General features: G+C 42.1%; 3 protein-coding genes across 3 annotated transcripts; all 3 read left to right on the top strand.

Annotated features, from left to right (window-relative positions):
• Window positions 1–3,552: 3,552 nt before the first annotated feature.
• LOC143326228 (signal-regulatory protein beta-2-like) lies at window positions 3,553–5,338 on the top strand. Its single transcript, XM_076739777.1, has 5 exons — window positions 3,553–3,595; window positions 3,703–4,032; window positions 4,235–4,586; window positions 4,692–4,816; window positions 5,316–5,338. Exons 1-5 carry the CDS (start codon window positions 3,553–3,555, stop codon window positions 5,336–5,338), a joined length of 873 nt encoding a protein of 290 aa, XP_076595892.1.
• Window positions 5,339–8,017: 2,679 nt separating this feature from the next.
• LOC143325525 (signal-regulatory protein beta-2-like) lies at window positions 8,018–9,742 on the top strand. Its single transcript, XM_076738636.1, has 6 exons — window positions 8,018–8,060; window positions 8,168–8,503; window positions 8,722–9,075; window positions 9,178–9,300; window positions 9,461–9,516; window positions 9,609–9,742. The coding sequence occupies exons 1-6, from the start codon at window positions 8,018–8,020 to the stop codon at window positions 9,726–9,728; spliced, it is 1,032 nt and encodes a 343-aa protein (XP_076594751.1). The 3' UTR covers window positions 9,729–9,742.
• Window positions 9,743–12,452: 2,710 nt separating this feature from the next.
• LOC143326227 (signal-regulatory protein beta-2-like) lies at window positions 12,453–14,182 on the top strand. The gene is made up of 6 exons (XM_076739776.1): window positions 12,453–12,495; window positions 12,603–12,938; window positions 13,157–13,504; window positions 13,713–13,832; window positions 13,926–13,972; window positions 14,054–14,182. The coding sequence occupies exons 1-6, from the start codon at window positions 12,453–12,455 to the stop codon at window positions 14,180–14,182; spliced, it is 1,023 nt and encodes a 340-aa protein (XP_076595891.1).
• The last annotated feature ends 3,545 nt before the right edge of the window (window positions 14,183–17,727 follow it).

Raw genomic sequence — 17,727 nt, 5'->3', positions numbered from 1 at the left:
CTAACAATCGAGGACACACATTCCACGGTGCGACTCTCTGTTCTTCTTTCCTCTATTCACTTCCCTTGTAGAGAAATCCAGTGCTGCATAGTTCACTTCCTTTGCTTCACCATCCTGCACAAAATCTATTCAGCATCCAACTGCAGTGTTCAGAGAGAAAGTTTTGAGCCTCACAGAACTCTGTAAAAGCCCTGTGCATGTCTGTAGCAAAGCCACATTCAGCCGCTACGCTAACTGACAGAGGCTGCGGTGGGCCATCTCTCCGCCCTTTGACCAACCATCAAAGATGTTTGCTCAGAACAGAGCTGACTGCGCTTCAACAGGATGTGCAGTCAGAGTAAAGGTGCAAGGACAGAAGAGCTACAGAGGCATCAGAAAGCTCGGTTTAGTTGAACCAGTGAACATTCAATTATTCACCATTTAAAATTACATACATGCTTTCAACGGTTGCTAATTGAAAAGTTCAAACAGACGCACTCGAGGTCACGCTGACGCCTCAGGTCATTGAGGGTTTTGGCTTTGCTGCTTTTGGACTGGAGGAGGAACCCGGTGCAAGCAGAGAGACAACGTGATTTTCACACAAACTGGTCTGGAGTCTGGATTCAGAGCCACAACAATGGCTTTCTTGCTTTAATATCCAAATGGTAAAATTAGGATTTGCCTCTTATTGGCTGAGTAGGTCAAGCAGCCACATTCATAATTCCTCTGTACTGTATAAGCTGTTAGGGAAGTTAAAACATTTGGTTTGTGTTGAAGTTGTATCGTAACTGAAATTAGCTCATTGCTAATGTGGCTAACTTTAAGAGAAGAACAGGGCTGGCTTGTGTCTGAGAGAAAAATGACTTTACGTAGAGCAGATCTTAACAAGGCTGCCAAGGCTTTTTTTCTAACAGTTCAAACATGAGCTTTTACCACAAAGATGTGGGTGGGACCAGTGAATGTAGACCACTCCCTCCTTTTTCAGCAACTACCAATGAAAAGCCACCCAACCGCAGAGAAGTGCAATGAAAAGCGTTGGTGACATGGCATGACTGAGCAGGCGTATCTCCAACGCCCTCTGCACGCTCGAACTGCTCCTCTGAGGTGTCGTGTTCAATCGGAGTGATGGTGTCACGCCGCTCGCCTTGTTGACAAGGTAAAACAGCAGCGATCAAGCCCGCGTTTCTGACACTATAATACATAAAGCGACAGGAAGAAAAGACCCCACCGAGTTCACGCCTTATTTTGAAAGCCCAACCACAATATTGTGTGACTTTCCATGCATCACTTGTTTGTCAGTGAAGAGACTGTGTGCACAACTCGAAAGTACAAAACAGATATTTACCACAGAGGTTTTATTTTGAAGTAGATTTTACAGTTCTTACCTCCTCCACGTCCACCCTCCTGTATATTTAACTGCGTGCATGTGCGTGGGATTGTTGTTTTAACTGTATGGTAACTTTTTGTTGCCATAGTTTCTGTTGTTGGAGTACATTGCATTAGATTGTCAGGTGTTGTCCCTGTTACTGTGAAGGGATTCATCATTTGGTGAACCAGTATGTCTTTATGTTACTGCAGTTACCTTAAAGCAATTAAAAAGCCCCAGTTAAGAGAATTAAAACTTGAAAAGTGAAGGTATGTTACAGCCTTCTGGTAGAATGCTGCTCTGTTACTGCCGCTCACCTAATGCCTCTGCCCAGCTGAATAGTTAAGCCCGTACTGCACAGTAAATGTAAGTTTGTCTACTCGTGTTTCACTACAGATGACTGACAGGCAGAGTGGGCAGGTCATCATTTGTTATGAGGGGCATTGGCAGTGATAGGTCCTTCTCTGGTTAACTTTGGCAACAGCAACTGTTAGTATGTATTGCCATGACCAGAGGATGAATCCTCATTAGCATGATGATCTACAGACTTCTCTGTAGTGCCACCAGCAGGTTGGCATGTGATTTTGAGTGGGAAGTCTCAACAACCATTTCATGTCCCCCTCAGGATGAATTGTAATAACTGTTGATGCTCCTGACTTTTCATCTAACAGCATCATCAGATAAAAAAATCAATTTCTCCAATAGCCCTGCGATCGGCTGGCGACCGGTTCAGGGTGTACCCCGCCTCTCGCCCATCGCCAGCTGGGATAGGCTCCAGCTCCCCGCAACCCCGAAAGAAATACGCAGGTATAGAAGATGAATGAATGAATTTCTCCAATATTTTATGACCAAGAACCTGCTGATGACATCCCCGTCAGCCTCAGGTGACATGTATGTTTAATGCTAATTTGACAATTGTTAACATGCTAAGATGCTAAACTGCAATAAGATAGTGAACATGGTAAACACTATACCAGCTTTAAATCGGCACATTAGCATGCCAACATTAGCATTTAGCTTAAATCAATATTGTGCCTAAATGCAACCTCACAGAGTAGCTAACATCTCTTAGATTTGTCTACATGTGAACGAGTCAAATGGACCAAATTCCAATTTCAATGAATGGTACACATGGTTTTTATTTATTTGTAAATACAGGAGAAACTGCACGTCAGTGATTGCCAGCTGGTCGCCTGTGGACCAAAGCTTCCATCCCACCTGCAGAATATGAATGAACTCAGAAAATACGTGCTTAAAACCTGCTCAGAGGCCCAGTCCATCCAGAGAGTGATGGTTCATTGCCGACCCCTGGTAACGAGCCAAAAAGTCTGCAATTCATAGTTCACCCCTTCTACAGAATCAGATTATTCTCCATCTCAATCCTCTTTGCACTATGGACCCACCATCAAACCTTAAAGGCTTCAGTGAATATTGAGCTTGTGAACACATCCTGCTTGTGCTGTTAAATCTGAGTCTCAGATATTAAACAACATACGATGCCTGTATGTTATCTCAGTCAGTCAGTCAGTTTACGACATTTTGCGTCGGTGACACATGGAATCCAGTCACCAAACTTATTTTTGTATCCATCGTTATATGCAACAGGCCAACAATAAAAGTAATAACATTCATAAATCAAAGCAGCGGTACAATCACGACCAACAATGCTAAACATCAACATAATAAACATGATTAAGCACTTTCAAAAGCAAGAGGTCGGTTGAGCAATATTGAGCAATTCTGCAACAGGCCCGTTATGATTAATGCTAATATTCAGTGTCAGTGTGTGATGCAGTGCCAGCATCCTGTCTCAGACTTATAATTATATTTCCATTTTTGAAACCATGTCAATATGGATTGTAGTTTAATTTATAAAATCAGATCAAAGATAATGTAAAGAGATCTTTTGTTTGCAAAGTCTCCCCTAACAGAGCGTCTGTGTTGACTGTGTCGGTTGAAGGAACCCACCATGGGAACCAAACGCCACCGTGAGAAGACAAAGGTGAGCTGTTGGTGTTTCATGTGTTACAGTCGGAAAGTTTTTGGTTTATTTCCGCTGTGGTAGTACAGTGAAACGCCAACGTAACAGGAGGCCAATCAGATTGTTCTGAAGTTGGACCCTCCCATTTGATATGCCTACATTAAGGCAAATCGTCTGATGATACGCTCTGAATTCACTGTAGTTTCTCTCATGGAAGGAACAGAAAATGGCAATAATACTTTGTATACTGCTGATGCTCGGAGTGGGCCGTAAGTATCTGTGGAGAGGTCAGATGTACTCCATCGTATTCTGACAGTGATATAGAAGAGATATACAGATGTGTCTGTTATTAATCACTGATGTGTGTTTCTTTCAGGATGCACAGACGATCAGAACTTTGTGACAAAGACTGTTGGTGTTGGACAAAGTGTGACTCTGTCATGTACCCACCAGAGATCTGGGGGCACTGAAACCCTTTTCTGGATAAAGCTTGTCCCTGGAAAGTTGCCTGAAATCTTGGGAAGAGCAACGAGCTATGATTATGATTTTGTGAATGAAATTCCTCACATTACTTTCACACGAGAGCCTGAAAGATTTGATGTCAGTATAACAGAGACAAAGCTGAGCGATACTGCATTTTACTACTGTTTAAAGTCACGGCGTTCCAAGATCATGTTTTTGAAGGGAGCGTTTCTGAGAGTTGAAGGTAAATATATCAAAAACACATTCATAATATTTGTTAGTGGTGTTATTATGTTGATGTGCAGCAGCATTCAACCACAGTATCATACACATGTGGACGTATGTTTAACGTGTCTGTTGATTATAGATTAAACTTAAACATCTTCCCTATTCTATATTTTTTATTGTCATGAAAGTGGATAAATATTTGTGTTTTCAATTTCCAGGAGCAGAACCTGATATCACTGCCGTCGTTCAAGCCCCTCCATCTGGTCCGGTCCGTCCAGGAGACTCAGTGTCTCTGCAGTGTTCAGTCTTCTCTGACTCTGAGAAGAAAACATGTCCAGGAGGACTCGGTGTGTACTGGTTGAGAACCGGATCACATGAATCTCATCCCAGTGTCATTTACGCTCATGGAAACAGTGGTGATGAGTGTGAGACGAGTCCTGAGCCTCGCTGTGTCTACAACTTCTTCAAGGAGAACATCAGCTCCTCTGATGCTGGGACTTATTACTGTGCTGTGGCCACATGTGGACAGATAATATTTGGAAATGGAACAAAACTCGAGGTTGAAGGTAAGTGATTAGTATTTCTTCATAATGGTTATAGTATGACAATGTTATCAAGTCAGTGATCTATAATTTTTTCTTCTTTTATTTGTTTGTTTCATGTTTCAGTTGTCAGCACTTGTGATTCACAGAAAGTCGACACAGTTGTCTGTCTGCTGTTTGCTGCTTTGGCTATAAGTCTGATTCTTGTAGCCTCTCTTCTTTATATCATCAGGAAAAAATCCTGTGATTGTTGTAAAGGTAAGAGACGTCACTCATACAGTCTGTTAGACTGTTTCCCAACAGCCAAATTCACTTGATTCATATTTGTCCTGTGTATAATTATACACATCTTTTTTAAATAATACAGCTGTTGTCACTTTGCAAACTAATGCTGCAGCAGGCAATGATGATCAGCAACATCAGCAGGTAAAGAATTCAAAGATGTAGCCAGAAAAAGTTATCAGCTTGGGTTAAAATTGGCTCTCTTTCATTTTCAATTTTGCACTTTATTCCCTCAGAGAAATGAGGATTCTTTGGTTTATGCTGCACCAAACTGTACCAGGAGGGAAGCCGGCAAATCAGGGAGAAGAAGTCCAAGAAAGGAGGAGACGATCTACACTGATGTCAGGGCTTTATGATGGATTAATGACCTAAACAGTGGATATGCTAATTAATGATGATGGTAATCAGTCTCTTGCACTGTTCATCCCATATCTTTTGCATTTTGTTTAATTTTTTGTGTTTTCTCTTCTTCAAGGGCTCCAGTGCATCTGCATGTAGTTTTAAGGCTGTTAACGTCCTCCCAAGGTTTTGAAAACACTTGTACTCCATAGAATTTATATCTGTGTATATGTGTTGTTTTATTCAATAATAAAGAAACTCCCACATTCAAACAGTGAACTGCTGAGTCTCTGCACACCACAACATCCCACAACTGTAGACAGAAGCACAGCTGACAGAAACACACAGGGAGCGTTTTCTGTTCGGGGACAGCGACTCCAATTAATGAACTCCTCCGTCTTCTGATCTCACAGCACTTTATAAAGGCCTTCTGCATTTCTGCTGTGAGAGCAAGCAAAGCCACAAGCAACAAGCTACACTGACAGATAAAGGCTGTGGTGGGCCTTTTCTCCACCCTTTGACCAAACATCAAGGCTGTTTACTCACAACAGACCTGATGATGGGCTTCAACAGGATGTGCAGTGAGGGAAGAGCTACATGAGGTCTCAGCAGGCTAATTTTAGTTGAAGTTGAAATGATTTATGTTGTATTTCCTTTTAATGTGCTCATTCAAATGATTCTTGTGTTTTTAAAGATGCACCCAAAGACACCTACAATCTGAAAATATACAATCCTCATACTACTTCATATTTGCTTTAAACTTTAATGTAAGATTATTGATTCATTCAGCTTGAAGACAGAATGAGAAAGGTAGAAAGCGCCTTTGTGTTCACAGCTCACACTGAAGCTCGGCTGCAGCAGTGCTTCAGTTTCCACGCCTCGCTTGTTTGTGGGTGGTGACTGAATGCATGTTTGTTTGTGTCTGTGTGTGAAAGCACAACGCAGGACACAAAGTTTATTCAGGGCTTCTGTCTTAAAAGACATTTTACACTTGTTGCTACTCTTGTGTTCACATTCATCAAACCAACATGATTTGGCTTGTGGTCAACAACATGTTGACCCTGATGAAGGCCACAAACCACAACACACTGCTGTGAGTAAGTGACATGTCAGATGAGGTGTTCATTATCAGGAACTAATGGACGATGGGGAGGACAGAGCCGTCTGATGCACAGCGGTCTCAGTGAAGGGACACCCTGAAGGGCATTATCACACTTACATTATGGTCCCTTGCGAATGAAAAACCATTCATTTAGATTTTTTCCACAAGCTGTAAATTTGAAGTTATGCAAGTACACTGATGAGCGTCTGATACAATGGAAACACTGTTTACTACTCCAGTAAATAGGACTGACCTTTGATTCAACTTGGCAACAAGAGATATTTCTACTTCACTCAGCTCAAAGAACCCTTTGGCTCAGCTGTGAGCCACAAAGCTAACTTCATGCTAGCAAGATTCAAAGTTAATAACCTGGTGTACGGTTGACAAACTGTAAATGTAATTTGACAGTATGTTTAACAACAAGACTCAAGCGCAATCCAGCCATGTCACTGTCCACAATTCACTGTCCAGATTGATGGGCCGTGTCCACTGTTGGCCACAGCATGCAGCAGCGAGTGGAACAGGGAATGGGGTATGAGGGGATGGCCAATGTGAATCAAAGTATAAAGTTCAGGGTAGCAGTGTACTTCCTGCAGCTTGTGTGAGGGCCTGGCTTTCCTCTGCCATTGGTGCTGAGGTCTGCTGTGTTGGCTGCTGTGGTCTGTGCGACTGTGGGGTCAGCGGGGTCTGTGAGCGTGACTGGCTGCCAAGCTAGATACCGTCGCAAGCGCCTATGGAGCTTTTCAACTCTGAAAATGTTGCAGCATTTTCTAGATTTGTCATCTGTTTTTGTAAAACTGCTCATTTTCTTAATCAAGGGGATCAAATGATGAAACAGCGTATGAAGATTGTGACAGACTTCCTGTTGTTGGCCCGGCTGGTTGTTGGTACCACTCCTGCGCTTGCTTTGCATTGTGGGGCACAGTGAGGTGGAAGTTGGGTGCACGCTGGGAATTACGTGATGTCATCAAACTCAACGTCCAGTTAAGCATCATAAAGGTGTATTTTGCTAACAGGTGCAACAAAAGCAACATAAGAGTGAGGACATGTCAATTGAGGGCAGTTTGTCAACACTCACAGAGTTCTGAAAAAAGGTCCACCATAGTTAAATTCCCTTGAGTGCCGAGTGCTTTCAGGCCCTGTTTACGCCTGGCATGAACATGCATCCTGGCTGATCTGATCACAAGTGGACAACCAAGTCACACAGAGCTGGAACTGAAGGTTTGGCTGCACTTTCTCTCTCAGTCTTGTGTGACTAACTTACTGTAGCTTTAGCCACACAGCCTCACCTTGTGCAAGACATCAGTCATCCATCATTCGGTAGGTCAATTGAGAAGATTAGATGGGTTTTTTACAAGCCTATGACAGCCAGAGACACTGGATTCTCACAAATTCTTAGAAGTTATACATGTTTCCTGAAGAGCTTCATCATATGAGTGAGTATCAGCTGAAAAGTCAGATTAAGATCAAATGTCCTCTTCGCTGTTCGCTCTCAGAGTCAGTTACAGAAACCCACCATGAAACATGAAACAAAAGCTTGCTGTTCTTTCATGTGTTCACGTTGGAAAGATGGTTCAGTTTATTTCCACTGCGGTGCACAGTGAAACACCAACGTAACAAGAGGCCAATCAGATTGCTCTGAAATAGTTCCCTCCCTCTCCATATGGTTACATTAAGGTGAATCATCTTCTAATAATATTTAATTTCGCTGTGGACTCGAGTGGATCAACAAGAAAATGCTGATTGTGTTTTATTCGCTGCTGATGCTCGGAGTCGGGCGTAAGTATCTGTGGAGAGGTCAGATGTACTCCATCGTATTCTGACAGTGATATAGAAGAGATATACAGATGTGTCTGTTATTAATCACTGATGTGTGTTTCTTTCAGGATGCACAGACGATCAGAACTTTGTGACAAAGACTGTTGGTGTTGGACAAAGTGTGACTCTGTCATGTACCCACCAGAGATCTGGGGACACTGAAACCCTTTTCTGGATAAAGCTTGTCCCTGGAAAGTTGCCTGAAATCTTGGGAAGAGCAGCGAGCTTTAATCATGATTTTGTGAATGAAATTCCTCACATTACTTTCACAAAAGAGCCTGAAAGATTTGACCTCAGTATAACAGAGACAAAGCTGAGCGATACTGCATTTTACTACTGTTTAAAGTCATTGTCACAGCGTTATAAGATCATGTTTTTGAAGGGAGCGTTTCTGAGAGTTGAAGGTAAATATATCAAAAACACATTCATAATATTTGTTAGCGGTGTTATTATGTTAATGTGCAGCAGCATTCAACCACAGTATCACACACACAGTATTTATCTGTCATGTGGACGTATGTTTAACATGTCAGTTGATTATAGATTAAACTTAAACATCTTGCCTATTCTATATTTTTTATTGTCATGAAAGTGGGTAAATATTTGTGTTTTCAATTTCCAGGACCAGAACCTGATATCACTGCCGTCGTTGACGTCCCTCCATCTGGTCCGGTCCGTCCAGGAGACTCAGTGTCTCTGCAGTGTTCAGTCCTCTCTGACTCTGAGAACAAAACATGTCCAGGAGGACTCGGTGTGTACTGGTTCAGAGCCGGATCACATGAATCTCATCCCAGTGTCATTTACGCTCATGGAAACAGTGGTGATGAGTGTGAGACGAGTCCTGAGGCTCGCTGTGTCTACAACTTCTTCAAGGAGAACATCAGCTCCTCTGATTCTGGGACTTATTACTGTGCTGTGGCCACATGTGGACAGATAATATTTGGAAATGGAACAAAACTGGACGTTAAAGGTAAGTGCTTAATATTTCTTTATAATGGTTATAGTATCACCGTCTTCGCAAGTCAATTATCTATTACTTATATTGACTTAATTGTTTTTTCTTTTCATAATGTTTCAGGTGATTCATGGCTAGTCAACACAGTTGTCTGTCTGCTGTTTGCTGCTTTGGCTATAAATCTGATTCTTGTAGCCTCCCTTCTTTATGTCATCAGGAACAAATCCTGTGATTTTTGTGAAGGTAAGAGACGTTACTCATACAATCTATTAGACTGTTTCCCAACAGCCAAAATCACTTGATTCAGATTTGTGCCTTTTATAATTATAACCTATAGCATCGTTCATCTTCAACAAAGTAAAATCCATAATTTATTACTGTCTATTATCTTCTTCTTTTTTTTAATGATACACTCTGCAAACAGATTCAGCAGCAGCCAGTGATGATCAGCAAAGTCAGCAGGTAAAGAATTCAAAGATGTAGCCAGAAAAAGTTATCAGTTTGTGTTAAAATTGGCTCTCTTTCATTTTCAATTTTGCACTTTATTCCCTCAGAGAAATGAAGATTCTTTAGTTTATGCTGCACCAAACTGTACCAGGAGGGAAGCCGGCAAATCAGGGAGAAGAAGTCCAAGAAAGGAGGAGACGATCTACACTGATGTCAGAGCTTTATGATGGATTAATGATCTAAACAGTGGATATGCTAATTAATGATGATGGTAATCAGTTTCTTGCACTGTTCATCCCATATCTATTGCATTTTGTTTAATTTTTTGTCTTTTCTCCTCTTCAAGGGCTCCAGTGCATCTGCATGTAGTTTTAATGCTGTTAACGTCCTCCCAAGGTTTTGATTTACATGTCAATGTGATGCAAAACACTTGTACTCCATAGAATTTATGTCTGTGTATATGTGTTGTTTTATTCAATAATAAAGAAACTCCCACAATTAAACAGTGAACTGCTGAGTCTCTGCGCACCACAACATCCCACAACTGTAGACAGAAGCACAGCTGACAGAAACACACAGGGAGCGTTTTCTGTTCGGGGACAGCGACTCCAATTAATGAACTCCTCCGTCTTCTGATCTCACAGCACTTTATAAAGGCCTTCTGCATTTCTGCTGTGAGAGCAAGCAAAGCCACAAGCAACAAGCTACACTGACAGATAAAGGCTGTGGTGGGCCTTTTCTCCACCCTTTGACCAAACATCAAGGCTGTTTACTCACAACAGACCTGATGATGGGCTTCAACAGGATGTGCAGTGAGGGAAGAGCTACATGAGGTCTCAGCAGGCTAATTTTAGTTGAAGTTGAAATGATTTATGTTGTATTACTTTCCTTTTAATGTGCTCATTCAAATGATTCTTGTGTTTTTAAAGATGCACCCAAAGACATCTGCAATCTTAAAATATACAATCCTCATACTACTTCATATTTGCTTTAAACTTTAATGTAAGATTATTGATTCATTCAGCTTGAAGACAGAATGAGAAAGGTAGAAAGCGCCTTTGTGTTCACAGCTCACACTGAAGCTCGGCTGCAGCAGTGCTTCAGTTTCCACGCCTCGCTTGTTTGTGGGTGGTGACTGTGAATGCATGTTTGTTTGTGTCTGTGTGTGAAAGCACAACGCAGGACACGAAGTTTATTCAGGGCTTCTGTCTTAAAAGACATTTTACACTTGTTGCTTCTCTTGTGTTTACATTCATCAAACCAACATGATTTGGCTTGTGGTCAACAACATGTTGACCCTGATGAAGGCCACAAACCACAACACACTGGTGTGAGTAAGTGACATGTCAGATGAGGTGTTCATTATCAGGAACTAATGGACGATGGGGAGGACAGAGCCGTCTGATGGACAGCGGTCTCAGTGAAGGGACACCCTGAAGGGCATTATCACACTTACATTTTGGTCATTTGCAAATGAAAAACCATTCTTTTAGATTTTTTCCACAAGCTGTAACTTTAAAGTTATGCAAGTACACTGATGAGCGTCTGATACAATGGAAACACTGTTTACTACTCCAGTAAATAGGACTGACCTTTGATTCAACTTGGCAACAAGAGATATTTCTACTTCACTCAGCTCAAAGAACCCTTTGGCTCAGCTGTGAGCCAGAAAGCTAACTTCATGCTAGCAAGATTCAAAGTTAATAACCTGGTGTACGGTTGACAAAATGTAATTTGACAGTATGTTTAACAACAAGACTCAAGCGCTATCCAGCCATGTCACTGTCCACAATTCACTGTCCAGATTGATGGGCCGTGTGCACCGTTGGCCACAGCATGAAGCAGCGAGTGGAACAGGGATATGAGGGGATGGCCAATGTGAATCAAAGTATTAAGTTCAGGGGAGCAGTGTACTTCCTGCAGCTTGTGTGAGGGCCTGGCTTTCCTCTGCCATTGGTGCTGAGGTCTGCTGTGTTGGCTGCTGTGGTCTGTGCGACTGTGGGGTCAGCGGGGTCTGTGAGTGTGACTGGCTGCCAAGCTAGATACCGTCGCAAGCGCCTATGGAGATTATGACACTCTTCCTGTTGTTGGCCCGGCTGGTTGTTGGTACCACTCCTGCGCTTTGCATTGTGGGGCACAGTGAGGTGGAAGTTGGGTGTACGCTGGGAATTACGTGACGTCCTCAAACTCAACGTCCAGTTAAGCATCATAAAGGTGTATTTTGCTAACAGGTGCAACAAAAGCAACATAAGAGTGAGGACATGTCAATTGAGGGCAGTTTGTCAACACCCACAGAGTTCTGAAAAAAGGTCCACCATAGTTAATTTTCCTTGAGTGCCGAGTGCTTTCAGGCCCTGTTTACACCTGGCATGAACATGCATCCTGGCTGATCTGATCACAAGTGGACAACCAAGTCACACAGAGCTGGAACTGAAGGTTTGGCTGCACTTTCTCTCTCAGTCTTGTGTGACTAACTTACTGTAGCTTTAGCCACACAGCCTCACCTTGTGCAAGACGTCAGTCATCCATCATTCGGTAGGTCAATTGAGAAGATTAGATGGGCTTTTTACAAGCCTATGACAGCCAGAGACACTGGATTCTCACAAATTATTAGAAGTTATACATGTTTCCTAAAGAGCTTCATCATATGAGTGAGTATCAACTGAAAAGTCAGATTAAGATCAAATGTCCTCTTCGCTGTTCGCTCTCAGAGTCAGTTACAGAAACCCACCATGAAACATGAAACAAAAGCTTGCTGTTCTTTCATGTGTTCACGTTTGAAAGATGGTTCAGTTTATTTCCACTGCGGTGCACAGTGAAACACCAACGTAACAACAGGCCAATCAGATTGCTCTGAAATAGTTCCCTCCCTCTCCATATGGTTACATTAAGGTGAATCATCTTCGAATAATATTTAATTTCACTGTAGACTCGAGTGGATCAACAAGAAAATGCTGATCGTGTTTTATTCGCTGCTGATGCTCGGAGTGGGCCGTAAGTATCTGTGGAGAGGTCAGATGTACTCCATCGTATTCTGACAGTGATATAGAAGAGATATACAGATGTGTCTGTTATTAATCACTGATGTGTGTTTCTTTCAGGATGCACAGACGATCAGAACTTTGTGACAAAGACTGTTGGTGTTGGACAAAGTGTGACTCTGTCATGTACCCACCAGAGATCTGGGGACACTGAAACGCTTTTCTGGATCAAGCTTGTTCCTGGAAAGTTGCCTGAAATCTTGGGAAGAGCAACGAGCTTTGATTATGAATTTGTGAATGAAATTCCTCACATTACTTTCACAAAAGAGCCTGAAAGATCTGACCTCAGTATAACAGAGACAAAGCTGAGCCACACTGCATTTTACTACTGTTTAAAGTCATTGTCACAGCGTTACAAGATCATGTTTTTGAAAGGAGCGTTTCTGAGAGTTGAAGGTAAATATATCAAAAACACATTCATAATATTTGCTAGTGGTGTTATTATGTTAATGTGCAGCAGCATTCAACCACAGTATCACACACACAGTATTTATCTGTCGTGTGGACGTATGTTTAACGTGTCAGTTGATTACAGATTAAACTTAAACATCTTGCCTATTCTATATTTTTTATTGTCATGAAAGTGGGTAAATATTTGTGTTTTCAATTTCCAGGAGCAGAACCTGATATCACTGCCGTCGTTCAAGTCCCTTCATCTGGTTGGGTCTATTCAGGAGACTCAGTGTCTCTGCAGTGTTCAGTCTTCTCTGACTCTGGGAACAAAACATGTCCAGGAGGACTCGGTGCGTACTGGTTCAGAGCCGGATCACATGAATCTCATCCCAGTGTCGTTTACGCTCATGGAAACAGTGGTGATGAGTGTGAGACGAGTCCTGAGGCTCGCTGTGTCTACAACTTCTTCAAGGAGAACATCAGCTCCTCTGATTCTGGGACTTATTACTGTGCTGTGGCCACATGTGGACGGATAATATTTGGAAATGGAAAAAAAATGGTCGTTGAAGGTAAGTGCGTCGTGGTTCTATAAATAAGAAAATCAGAATTTCGACTCTAAATGTCAGATTATACAGTCAAATAAAATTCATTAAAATCAACTACAACACTTTTTTTGTTTTACATCTATATTCATCTCACCAGGAGGTGACATGAAAGATTATTTTCTTTTAGTCTTTGACATCTTTTGTATTGTTTCCTTTTTTTATCTTGTTTCAGCACCCTACTATATGTGTTCAGTGTACCTCGATCTATTTATTCTGCTGTGTCCTGTCATGGTTCTAATCCTGATTGTCATAGCGCTCCTCATTTATGGCATAAAGTCTGACCGTTCCAAAGGTAATAGAAGTTACTCACAGCTCTCCACACGATGAAATCAAAGCTGCTCCATCATTTCTTATTGTAATCTGTTTGTTTTCTGTTTCATGAAAGCTGCTGTTGCCACGCAGAAATACAGCGGTGGTCTGAAAAATCGACAGGTGAGGAATTTGACTGTAAGATTAACCTTATTAAAACAGCTGTGACGGCTTTTTTAACTGTCATCTCATGTATTTTCTCAGAGAGATGGGGACATGTATTCATCAGCCATCTTCACCATGATTACAGATGACAGTGGCGCACTAAAGGATCCAAATTCAGCAGAGAAAGCGAGGATCGACGCTGTTTTCAAAGCTTTTTGGTTGGATTAGTGAGCTAACAGGTCTGTCTGTCATCAGTTGGTGCTGTATGATCGATTTGATGTTAGTCTGCTTAGAGACAAACAGTTTGTGACACTGGCTATTAGGTAATGATCTACATATTGTATATGTTAAGATTTGACATTTCAAGCACATTAAAGTGAAATATTCATTCATTCATTCATTCATTCATTCATTCATCTTCTGTACCGACTATCCCTTTCCGGGTTGCTGGGGGGCTGGAGCCTGTTCCAGCTGTCAACGGGCGAGAGGCGGGGTACACCCTGAACCGATCGGCAGTCGATTGCAGGGCATTAAAGTGAAATAGATGGATTCAAATGAATAAAATGTGTGGATGAAATTTTCCATCCATTGTAAATATCTGCTTATCCTGCACTGGGTCGCTGCACAAATACAATCCTCTCGTGTATTTGTAGAAAATCCTCTTATATATCTCATGAATTAGGTGGATCAGATGTCAGAGAGGTTTACAGATGTTAAATTTCAAGAGAAAGAACACTGATTTTGGATCAGAGGCCTGTATCAGAATCGGCATCTGGTCTTGGTTTTTGTTTTGTTTCCTGGTTGTTGTTGTTCTTTGGGAATATGTGACTAAACAATGTCAAACTCTGTCAATTAATAAAGCACACTGTGCACACTGTCCAAACAGCTGACACGATCTGTTACTGTGTCAAACAAATGTTGGTTTTTCTCCACATTTATTATCACTTACCAGAATCACTTTAATCCCTCCAATATTTCAACATGACGACAAATCTTACATATCAAGTGTCGAACCTCGTCAGCTTCACAGGACTATCACAGACACACTGTTTGTACATTTCTTGTCGTATTTGTTCTGCGTGTGTGAGTGTGTGTGTGAGTGTGTGTGTGTGTGTGTGTGTGTGTGTGTGTGTGTGTTTGAGAGAGAGAGAGACGAGCAGACACTGCTGTGTCTCTGCCCACCAAAACTTTCACACCTGTAGTTAGACGCATATTTCTCAAACACATGGGGAGCATTTCATTTTGTGTACATAGTTAATCTTTCTGAAGAGGAATGTACTGAAAGAAAATACACTCTGTGAAAAATGTTACGGGACAACTGGTCAAATTAATAAACTCCTCCATCTTTCTGGTCTCACAGCTCTTTGTAAAAGTCCTTTTCATGTCTGCACTGAGACACAGCAAAGCCACAAGCAACAAGCTGCACTGACAGATAAAGGCTGTGGTGGGCCTTTTCTCCACCGTTTGACGAAGCATCAAGACTGTTTACTCACAACAGACCTGATGATGGGCTTCAACAGGATGTGCAGTGAGGGAAGAGCTACATGAGGTCTCAGCAGGCTAATTTCAGTTGAAGTTGAAATGATTTACGTTGTATTACTTTCCTTTTAATGTGCTCATTCAAATGATTCTTGTGCTTTTAAAGATGCACCCAAAGACATCTGCAATCTTAAAATATACAATCCTCATACTACTTCATATTTGCTTTAAACTTTAATGTAAGATTATTGATTCATTCAGCTTGAAGACAGAATGAGAAAGGTAGAAAGCGCCTTTGTGTTCACAGCTCACACTGAAGCTCGGCTGCAGCAGTGCTTCAGTTTCCACGCCTCGCTTGTTTGTGGGTGGTGACTGTGAATGCGTGTTTGTTTGTGTCTGTGTGTGAAAGCACAACGCAGGACACGAAGTTTATTAAGGGCTTCTGTCTTAAAAGACATTTTACACTTGTTGCTTCTCTTGTGTTCACATTCATCAAACCAACATGATTTGGCTTGTGGTCAACAACATGTTGACCCTGATGAAGGCCACAAACCACAACACGCTGCTGTGAGTAAGTGACATGTCAGATGAGGTGTTCATTATCAGGAACTAATGGACGATGGGGAGGACAGAGCCGTCTGATGCACAGCGGTCTCAGTGAAGGGACACCCTGAAGGGCATTATCACACTTACATTATGGCCACTTGCAAATGAAAAACCATTCATTTAGATTTTTTCCACAAGCTGTAACTTTAAAGTTATGCAAGTACACTGATGAGCGTCTTATACAATGGAAACACTGTTTACTACTCCAGTAAATAGGACTGACCTTTGATGCAACTTGGCAACAAGAGATATTTCCACTTCACTCAGCTCAAAGAACCCTTTGGCTCAGCTGTGAGCCAGAAAGCTAACTTCATGCTAGCAAGATTCAAAGTTAATAACCTGGTGTACGGTTGACAAACTGTAAATGTAATTTGACAGTATGTTTAACAACAAGACTCACGCGCTATCCAGCCATGTCACTGTCCACAATTCACTGTCCAGATTGATGGGCCGTGTGCACTGTTGGCCACAGCATGCAGCAGCGAGTTGAACAGGGAATGGGGTATGAGGGGATGGCCAATGTGAATCAAAGTGTTAAGTTCAGGGGAGCAGTGTACTTCCTGCAGCTTGTGTGAGGGCCTGGCTTTCCTCTGCCATTGGTGCTGAGGTCTGCTGTGTTGGCTGCTGTGGTCTGTGTGACTGTGGGGTCAGCGGGGTCTGTGAGCGTGACTGGCTGCCGAGCTAGATACCGTCGCAAGCGCCTACGGAGCTTTTCAACTCTGAAAATGTTGCAGCATATTCTAGATTTTTCATCGTTTTTTGTAAAACTGCTCATATTCTAATTTGACACAGTTGATTTTTTTGACTTAACAGGTGTCATAAGAGGATCAAATGATGAAACAGCATATGAAGATTGTGACAGACTTCCTGTAGTTGGCCCGGCTGCTTGTTGGTACCACTCCGGCGCTTGCTTTGCATTGTGGGGCACAGTGAGGTGGAAGGTGGGTGTATGCTGGGAATTACGTGATGTCATCAAACTCAGCGTCCAATTAAGCATCATAAAGGTGTATTTCGCTAACAGGTGCAACAAAAGCAACATAAGAGTGAGGACATGTCAATCAAGGGCAGTTTGTCAACACCCGCAAAGGTCTGACAAAAGGTCCACATAGTTAATTTTCCTTGAGTGCCGAGTGCTTTCAGGCCCTGTTTACGCCTGGCATGAACATGCATCCTGGCTGATCTGATCACAAGTGGACAACCAAGTCACACAGAGCTGGAACTGAAGGTTTGGCTGCACTTTCTCTCTCAGTCTTGTGTGACTGACTTACTGTAGCTTTAGCCACACAGCCTCACCTTGTGCAAGACGTCAGTCATCCATCATTCGGTAGGTCAATTGAGAAGATTAGATGGGCTTTTTACAAGCCTATGACAGCCAGAGACACTGGATTCTCACAAATTATTAGAAGTTATACGTGTTTCCTGAAGAGCTTCATCATATGAATGAGTATCAGCTGAAAAGTCAGATTAAGATCAAATGTCCTCTTCGCTGTTCGCTCTCAGAGTCAGTTACAGAAACCCACCATGAAACATGAAACAAGAGCTTGCTGTTCTTTCATGTGTTCACGTTTGAAAGATGGTTCAGTTTATTTCCACTGCGGTGCACAGTGAAACACCAACGTAACAAGAGGCCAATCAGATTGCTCTGAAATAGTTCCCTCCCTCTCCATGTGGTTACATTAAGGTGAATC

The sequence above is a fragment of the Chaetodon auriga genome, chromosome 9, assembly GCF_051107435.1.
Source record: "Chaetodon auriga isolate fChaAug3 chromosome 9, fChaAug3.hap1, whole genome shotgun sequence".
NCBI lineage: Eukaryota > Metazoa > Chordata > Actinopteri > Chaetodontiformes > Chaetodontidae > Chaetodon > Chaetodon auriga.
Note: the sequence above shows the minus strand (reverse complement) of the source record. Positions and strands in the feature narration are given on the sequence as shown.